General features: G+C 28.8%; 1 protein-coding gene and 1 non-coding gene across 3 annotated transcripts; one reads left to right on the top strand and one right to left on the bottom strand.

Moving 5' to 3' along the window:
* Window positions 1-69: 69 nt before the first annotated feature.
* LOC106442104 (branched-chain-amino-acid aminotransferase 6-like) lies at window positions 70-3141 on the bottom strand. Of its 2 annotated transcripts, XR_007315298.1 has the most exons (4): window positions 1986-3141; window positions 1749-1880; window positions 1265-1662; window positions 70-1183 (listed from the first exon to the last, which is right to left on the bottom strand). XR_007315298.1 is itself a non-coding variant. In XM_048737550.1 (3 exons), the coding sequence occupies exons 1-3, from the start codon at window positions 2079-2081 to the stop codon at window positions 1546-1548; spliced, it is 345 nt and encodes a 114-aa protein (XP_048593507.1). In that variant the 5' UTR covers window positions 2082-3141; the 3' UTR covers window positions 70-1545. The 2 variants fall into 2 exon arrangements, 1 of the variants encoding a protein (XP_048593507.1); XM_048737550.1 differs by having other exon boundaries at window positions 70-1662.
* On the top strand, window positions 721-800 carry TRNAL-UAG. The gene has a single exon. It is a non-coding gene; the product is annotated as a tRNA-Gln (tRNA).
* Window positions 3142-9323: the final 6182 nt, after the last annotated feature.

Below are 9323 nucleotides of genomic sequence, written 5' to 3'. Positions count from 1 at the left end.
ATTTTAAGACCATATGATATAGAGGCGGGTCCACAAATTCAAGGTGTCTATGTAGTGTACGTTTGGAGTTCAGAAAATTCAAAATTATATATTGATTCAGATGGAGTGTTAATATTATGCATATAGATTGAGATATGCTGAAGATATATATATGGCTAAACATGACAAACTTTTTCCTTTATTAAATTGCTTATAACTTTATAATTTTAGAATCGGCCATTGTTTGATCGGGAAACGGTGAGACGTTTGGTTTTAGATGTGGGTTAAGCAGAGACGTTTTATTGGTGGTTGGAAAAACGTTTAATTGGTTAAAAAAAAAGGAGATGGGTAAAATAAAGGAAACCGGAGTTCAAAGAGCTTTGCCGGAAGGTACTATACGGCGAGAGAATAAAGGTAAAATCCTAATCTAAACGCTTTTCCGACTATATCAATAAGACGTCTCCGCTTAATCCACATCTAAAACTAAATGTCTCACCGTTTAGTACTGTTTCCCGATCAAACAGCCATGTGGCTAAAAAACCCATGATATCTCTAGACGGACCAGCCTGGTGAGGACAATATACAAGTTCATCCTTAAACTAACGTTTTTTTTTTAATTCCTGAAAATAACTTATCTACTGAAAGACTGTTAGTGCAAGCGAAGCAATTAATCGAAGTCTTCTATCACGTTGTGTGCGAGAAAATGAGCTTAATGTAGATCAAGAATTTATAGTCAGCAATGACAGTTTGGCCGAGTGGTCTAAGGCGCCATATTTAGGCTCTGGTCCGAAAGGGCGTGGGTTCAAATCCCACAGCTGTCAATGCTTTTTTTGCAATTTTAATATTAAATGCATCCTTCGCTTTTTATTCAAACAGCTACGACCTTTGTCTTCCTAATTGAACGATATCGTATAGGACCTTCAAACTGTGACCAACTCTGCCTATTGTATAAGAGGGTCTTCATTGCAAGTCTCATAAAAGAAAACACGAAGAGAAAAGATAATTTGCATCAGCATTGAATGAAGCTTCGTAGACAATGCCTCTTCTCCTGTCCTGTATTTGATGAAATGGTCTTGGTATTAATCACTCACTTTTTGTCATGGAAGGTCACGATTTCAACAGCTTAAACGACCACTGCAGTGCCCGTGCATAACACTTCTTCTGCCTCTAATAACTCATCCACAGTAACATCTCGTTCTTGGACCTGTCAAACATTTCTTGAATCTTGATTTCATCAAAAATGTCTATACAATATTACATGATTAAGTGAACTGAATGTTGGAACCTGGTAACCAATATCACGAGCTAGCTCGCTTATGCTTTTTCTTGTGACTCCTGGTAAAATGGTTCCTCAAGTTGGTGGAGTAGAAACAATGTTCCCCTAAAAATGATTGATTACTAATGAAGATGTTAAATGTAGACGCCTCTTCGATGTTTCTGCCAGTTACCGCATCTAGAAACAAGACATCAGAGAAACCTGAAGACCTTGCTTCTACCAATGATTTCACAATCTTTCAAAATTTATCCAAGAAGAAATCAGTGAACTTGTTGCCATGTATTATGTATTTATGGTGTCTCTTTACTTACTGGAGAACAGTTCGTGCAGCTCTTGACACCACCCGCTCCACCTGAATGGGCTAGGTGATAGTTATGATCAACTTTCATGTTCAAGCCTGAGCTCACCTAAACACAAAGACAACCATTTCAATCTTGAAAATAGTCTTTTTAGCAGAGTTATATATCCAAAAAAGAGGAACACACATACTCACCTTATGATAATCTCCAACGGGAGACACGTAAATGAGGAACGTGTACTCAGGTGCTGGAGCTACTCCAAGAATAGCACCACTACCTAGAAGCAGAGGTCTTATATACAAAGCTCCTTTACCCGGGGGAGGAACCTTCGACCCAATAAAAAAGATAACACCGTTTAGAGAACTTCTATTAGAGCAAATTATAATCAAGAACCATACTGAAAAGAGAAACATTAGTCCGCAAATCCTTACCCTTTTGTTGTTGGCAAGGACAGTTTTCTTGACTGCTTCAACAAATTGCTCCAGAGAAGCAGGTGTCATACAAAGCCTCTCCGATCCATTTTGCATACGAAGAGCGTTTTGGTCAGGTCAGAAAAGCCTAATCCGACCGTCTCTCGTCCTGTAAGCTGTAAGACCTTCAAAGAATCCATGCAGCCAAACCAATACCTTAAACTTATTCTCTCAAACTCTCATTTCTATAATATTATTTGAAAAGTCAATTTTTTATGAGTAGATTCATGGTCATCGTTTACATTGATATTTTTAATAAATTAAAATTATTATGTAATTGTCGTTATCAGTATTTCTAATTTATGTTTTTTATTAATAATTTTTTTTAAATAACAAAAAAATCTATAAACCTACTATAGCTATTTGAGACTTTTTTTTATGAATTATTCTTAGATAATTGTTGAGAATGCCTCTTGAGATGCCATTAATCTTCCCCCTTGAGAAAATTAAACTGACATTCATGAACTATTTTTTTGAACGCCGATAAACTGCTTGCAAAACATGAACATCTAGTTACACCAAGAGTAGTGGTGACGAATTTGGTATCCAGGTTTGAAGCGGAAATGAAGCTTAAAGTTTACCAAGTAGATCGATGTGGGTTTGAGGTTAAAGATGAAACGATGAAGTATGTTGTTCATCTGGAGAATAAGAATTGCCCTTACAACGTTTTAACATTGACAAAATAAAACAGAGTTTATTCAAAAGTTTCTCTGTATTTTAACTGTTTCAGAGTTTAGTCATGAGTTTCTCTGTTGTGTTTGTCACCTGTTAATACGAAGGAGATACATTCCTAGACTATATTTGCGAAGTGATTTTGCCACATGTCTTTTCTACAAATAATTTCACAAAACAAATATGATATGGCTACTGAAATTGATGACGTGTCTTATAGCTTAATATGACATGGACAATTGCATTTAATGTTAAGTTATACTTTTGGTAAACTTTCTAAAATATGGTAATAACTCATATATTACATTTAATGTCAATTTATATTTTTGATTTTTTTTTTAGAATATGAGAATAACTCATAAATCATCATTAAAACAAATATATTCAAATATGGCATTATAAATTTCGAAATATAATTTAATTATATATTTTTAAATTATACAAGTTTATTACTAAAATTTTCAAAAATGTATACAATTTTGTTTAGAAAATTATAAAAATTTAATCATAAAATCATTATTTTCTTATTTATCTACAAATTTTCTAAATATTGTTTAATTTTAATTTTTGGTAATTATGCAACTTTTATAAATTTATTTAATATATATAATTAAAATAAATAGATAGAAAAATCTATCTAAGATTATAATTTTCAAATATATACATGCATATTCTTAAATATAATTTTTATGTTTAATTAAATAAAATTTATATTAAAATATTGATATGAAAAAGAAAATTTACAATATTAATAAACTTTTATTTTAAAATATAATTTATATTTATTTGTTATAAACTATTCTAAATTTTTTTACTGCACATGGTGCAGGAAGACACCTAGTATTCATATATGTATACATGTATGTGCACACGTTTAGGTAAGGAAAATAGGGGTTTGGTACTGATTTTATATATTATATTAACTAAATAAAAATTGGTTAAGGAAAACCGGTCATTACAGATTGGAGAAAGATGTTATTTAGATTAAAGTATACTAAATTTTAACACACGCTTTGAAAGTGCGAGATATTTTTCGTTGAAAATTTTATTAATCCATATATTTGTTCACTAATATGTTTAGGCATGTGCGTTCAATTTTCAGTTTGACTGTAATTTGTTACTTTTTGTGTTTTCAGTTTCGGTTGTGATTTTGTTTTTTTTTCGAATTAAAAATATAGGGACTGTTCAATTATTTGTGAATTTAGGTTTGGTTTCGGATTTATTAGTTTAGCTCTCAGTTTGATTGGGATAAATATATTAAAAACTCGATAAAGTTTCGAGTTTAGTTTGGTGCTGGTTCGGTACCTGTTTTTTGGATAATACGGTTAAAAATCACATTTTTGTATTTTAGAACAAAATCTGCTAGATTTAAATATTTAACATATAATATTCTTGTAATTTCGCTGTATTGAGAAATTCCTATCTTACATAGTAATATTTCTTATCTTTTATAAATCTATTTATATTGAAGTTGATTTTAATAATGAAAATAAATTATATTTAAAACTCTTACAAAATATAATAACTTCCCGAAAACTATCAATATTTTTTTTAAATTAACATTTGTAATAGAAAATAAGAACCATTTAAAAATTAATTCATAAAAATAACCATTTTTAATAAGAACAAAATTATCCATGTTTATGTTAACAAATATAAAAAAGTAAAAATTGAGCTTTAAACCCTATTGGATCAAAAATTACAGGAAGGGTTACTGGTAAATTGGGCATACAAATCAACGACCAACTTTTGTTTTTTATAACCCAACCCAAAACATGTTTAAGTATCCAAAAACCGACAAAAGAGAATGCTTAGGTTTTAGAAACTTGGACAGAAAGTTGGGGGATCTTCTATTTATTATCGATTTTCTCTATCTTTTAAGATTAGTATTCGGAAAATTCACTTACCATGTCAAATAGAATATATTCTCTGCGTGTTCATCAAGTTAATTTAGTTAAATCGGAAAAACTTGTTTCTATATATTATCTTTTGAATTTATTGTATGTAGCAATTATGAAAATGGATGTTATAGAGAATATTCTTGGAATTTAATTGATTTGAATCCGAAAATCTATGAGTTTCTATTTATTATGTTTTATATTTATATTTATATACCAAATTTGGTAAATATAAATATTTAATTATTTAAATATTATTGGCTGTTTAAAAGGTCAATAACATTGAAAACCAATGATTTTAAAATATGCTAACCCTATACTATAATAGTATAATTAATATTATTAAAAATAATATTTAATATAATATATAAGAAAATTTTAAATAAGACATAGGCATTATAATAAATTCCAATATATTTGGTATAGTTTTTTGGACAACGGATTTTTGATGGTGTTAATAGGGTTTGAATAGAGTTAGGGTTTGAATAGAGTTTTAGGGTATAAGGTTAGAACACAAACGAATATGGATGGGTTAGTAAACATACAAGAAATGGGCTAGTATGGGTTTGAATAAAGTTAAGGTTTGAATAGAGTTTTAGGGTATAGGGTTAGAACACAAATGAATATGGATGGGTTAGTAAACATACGAAATGGGCTTAAAAAATGATGGATAAATTGTTTAAATTATTGGGCTGTTTAGTTGGACAGAAACATGCTACTTTCTAATTTGTTGGACTTTTAATTTCCGAAAACCATTAAAAACAATTGAAAAAAGTAATGTAAATTTTTATAATTAATTGGAAAAGTCAGGGGCATAATCTTAAGAAGAATTCTGCTTTAATAGTATTGATATATGTTCGGATGAGTTCGGGTAGTACTTCGGGTTTTGGATACATCTGATCGGGTTTGGATATCCAAACTTGTTCAATACAAAATCCGAACCAGAAATTTTGCTATTTCGGTTAGGATTTTTTGGATCGGGTTCGGATTTGGGTTCGGCTATCGGATAAAATTCCCTGGCCTAGAAACTGGCATCTTCTTGTGGTCGATCCAAAATGCCTCCGACCATAAGGTTAAAAACAACATAAGTGTTTACCAGTAGAACTAACAGATCAGGATAAAATCCGCACATCTTTAAGGATGATTCTAAAATAGCATGACGTTAATGCTAATACGAAACTGGCATCGTCTAGTGGTCGATCCAAAATGCATCTGACCACAAGGCTAAACCCAGCCTTCATATATCTATTGAATTTGTTTATGTGACTTATCTTATGTGTCACTCATATATGTAATCAATATCTATACTATACTAAAAGGGGGATATAAGCCATGGAGAGAGTGTCCACATAGGATAGAAAAATCAACCAATCAAAGAATCCGAAATTGCCATGTCATCTCATTTATTTTTCGTAAAAAATAAAAAAACAATGCGAAGGTGAGAATCGAACCCGGGTTAGTATGATATATATATATAGGACAGTTACCACTAAGCCATTGAAACTTTCTTGGACACATATACAAGAACCACTAAGTATATAATCACAAATTCTTATGTACATTTACAATAATATGAATTCAACTTTCAAGACTCCGATACTTTGTTTTGTAAAAAAATAAGTAAGTGACTAAGCTAATATATTCTTAGAAATTGTGAGAACGTTGACAAATATGAAAAACATAGATTTTTGTTTTCGTGACAAAGTTAAGAATTTTGTAAAAGTAAGTTTAACATATAAATTTTTGTGACAAATATGAAAAAAACATAGATTTTTGTAAAATTTTGACAAAACAACTCATAACATACTTCTCTAATGTCTTAATAAAATATTATTTAAGAGTGCAATAATTAAATATATTAATTCAATAAATTTTGTAATTTATAGACAAAACAATAACACAACAAATTTTGAAACATTTGTTTAACCTATCAATTTTTTTTTCATGAGAATCCAACTAAACAAGATAAAAATAATAATTAGATTTAACAAATATTTAGTTACCATTTTATTCAATTTCGATTAATTTCAAATTATCATAATGTATCTTTTTGAAGTTACACATATGAAAAAGCATAGATTTTTGTACAATTTCACAAAACAACTCAAAACATATTTTTATAATGTCTTAATAAAATATTATTTAAGGATGCAATAATTAAATATATTAATTCAATAAATTTTATAATTTATAGACAAAACAATACCACAACAAATTTTGAAACATTTGTTTAACCAATCGATTTTTTTTTCATGAGAATCCAACTAAACAATTAGATTTACAAATATTTAATTACCATTTTATTCAATTTTGATTCATTTTAAATTGTAATAATGTATATTTTTGAAGTTACAAAAAAATAATGTTCTTTCTTTATTACACTAGCATTATATATAGATTCTATATACACAAAATAAATATAATATAACAACATAAACTTGCTTTTCCCGATTCATATGAAAACTTTTTAAGTTATCCACCAAAGCAAATTAATTAAATCAATGAAATTGTTAAAATACAGCAAATTAATATATAATTTTATTTTAAATTAAATTATTTAAAAAGTGTATTTTCGTTAAAACAAAATAATAAATTAGTAAAACTGATTTGATGGTAATTTTTATGATATATATATATATATATATATCAATTCTGTGAAAGAAATAGAAGCTTAATATGAAAAAAAATATTAAATACAAAAACCTCTAAAAATTAACAAAAAAAACTAATAAATTAAACTATGATATCACTTAAAAGCTTCTTTGACCATATTAATAAAATATTTAAGCGATAATTAGACAAATTTGATTTTTTTTCCAGCAACAAGTTTATTATTAATTAGCATCAGTTATTTCAAGATGTTTAAGAAATGGTGGACAAAAAAATAAGATGGACATTAATGATATATGAACTATGAATAGTACTTTGTGAAGCAGACTTAGATAACATATCTGCACATCCATTTTCAGTCCTTTTTATGCCTAAATTCAATTTCTTCAGAGTAGTTATTCCACAAATAGATCGTATGAGATATTGTTTTGATATGTAGATTTGTTTTTTCAATGTTAAGAAGATTGATAACTGTAAAAATATCTCCTTCGTATATGATATGTCTATAACCGAGTCTCCAACATGAGACAAGTTTGTTTAAAAAGTAAATAATTTTATTTTTCTTATATTATATAATCAATATATATTATTTACTGATAATAAATATATAGTTATTCATCTATCACAAATATCTATGCAAATATGTGAATCAAGTACAACAATCAAACAACATAATGATTTCCACAAAGAAAATTTAAAAAATATATTTATGTTATGTAGTCATATTTTATATTTTTTAAATAATGTAATACAATATTATACATTATTTTTTTAGAATTGAGAAATACATATATCACTTAGACAAATTAAGCGATAATTAAACAAATTTTATTTTTATTTTGTGAGCAAAAAGTTTATTATTAATTAGCATTACTTATTTCAAGATGTTTAAGAAATGATGGACAAAAAAATAGGATGGACATAAATGATATATGAACTATAAATAGTTTTTTGTAAAGCTGACTTAGATAACCCATATGCATATCCATTTCCAGTCCTTTTTTTATGCATAAATTCAATTTCTTCAAAGCAGTTATTCCACAAAGAGATCGTATGAGATATTGTTTTAATATTCAGATTTGTTTATTGATTGTTAAGAACATTGATAAGTGTAAAAATGTTTCATTCGAATATGATATGTCTATAACCGAGTCCCCAACATGAGACAAGTTTATTAAAAAGTAAATAATTTCATTTTTCTTATATTATATAATAAATATATATTATTTACTGATAATAAAAATATAGTTATTCATCTATCACAAATATCTATGCAAATATGTGAATTAAGTACAACAATCAAACAACATAATGATTTCCACAAAGAAAATATAAAAAATATATTTATGTTATGTAGTCTTATTTTCTATTCTTTAAATAATATAATACAATATTATACATTATTTTTTAGAATTGAGAAATACATATAATATCTTATCCGCGCGTAGCGCGGTTAAAAAATCTAGTGCTTTATAAATAGTCAACACCAACCACTATAACGTCTCTATCTAAAATACACTTAACATATACTTATATAATCGAAGTAAAAATAAATACACGTAGGGGGGCCAAATCTTTATATATATAAAAGACTTTGTTTCTCTCCTGGGTGTGCCAACGAGGACGCCACGTCATAAATCCAAGCCCTGCCGCGTCGACACGTCAGAAACTCACCGTTTCACTAAAGCGTTCTTATATGGTTACGGGCTTTGCGGTGGGCTTTGTCATGCAATTTGATGTTAAGGCCCGACGACAAACAAATTTGGTAAGAACCCTAATCCGGTTTGGAGAGCGCCTCCGTGTTCTTCGCTTCTCTCATTGGCGGAGACGACGATTTGGATTTCTTTAACGTTATGCGTTGTGATTTTCTCCCATAAATCCTCTTAATTTGCAAACCCACTACCAGACCTTTCGATTGCGTCGTTTGTCGACTAAATCGTGTATAAATATCTCTCTTATGCTAACCACGACTTCCACATCTCTCTTCTACACATCTTACTTATATTCATATCTCTGTGCTCATCTCTGTTAATGGCTAACACGACTGCTTTTTTCCGATCTGAAGTCTGGGCGGTGCTCATCCGTTGTAGAGGCCAGACTGCTTCGATTCTGGAGGCTA

The sequence above is a fragment of the Brassica napus genome, chromosome A8, assembly GCF_020379485.1.
Source record: "Brassica napus cultivar Da-Ae chromosome A8, Da-Ae, whole genome shotgun sequence".
Taxonomy (NCBI): Eukaryota; Viridiplantae; Streptophyta; class Magnoliopsida; order Brassicales; family Brassicaceae; genus Brassica; species Brassica napus.
The sequence above is the reverse complement of the archived record's forward strand: the minus strand, read 5'-3'. Positions and strand labels throughout refer to the sequence as shown.

What these genes read in the sequence shown, in the direction of transcription:
- LOC106442104 (XM_048737550.1), bottom strand. Translation starts at nt 2,081, where the DNA reads ATGCAAAATGGATCGGAGAGGCTTTGTATGACACCTGCTTCTCTGGAG. An exon ending in TCCTTGCCAACAACAAAAGG is followed by an intron (nt 1,881 to 1,985) that starts GTAAGGATTTGC and finishes ATTGGGTCGAAG; the next exon opens with GTTCCTCCCCCGGGTAAAGG. An exon ending in CCGTTGGAGATTATCATAAG is followed by an intron (nt 1,663 to 1,748) that starts GTGAGTATGTGT and finishes CTTTGTGTTTAG; the next exon opens with GTGAGCTCAGGCTTGAACAT.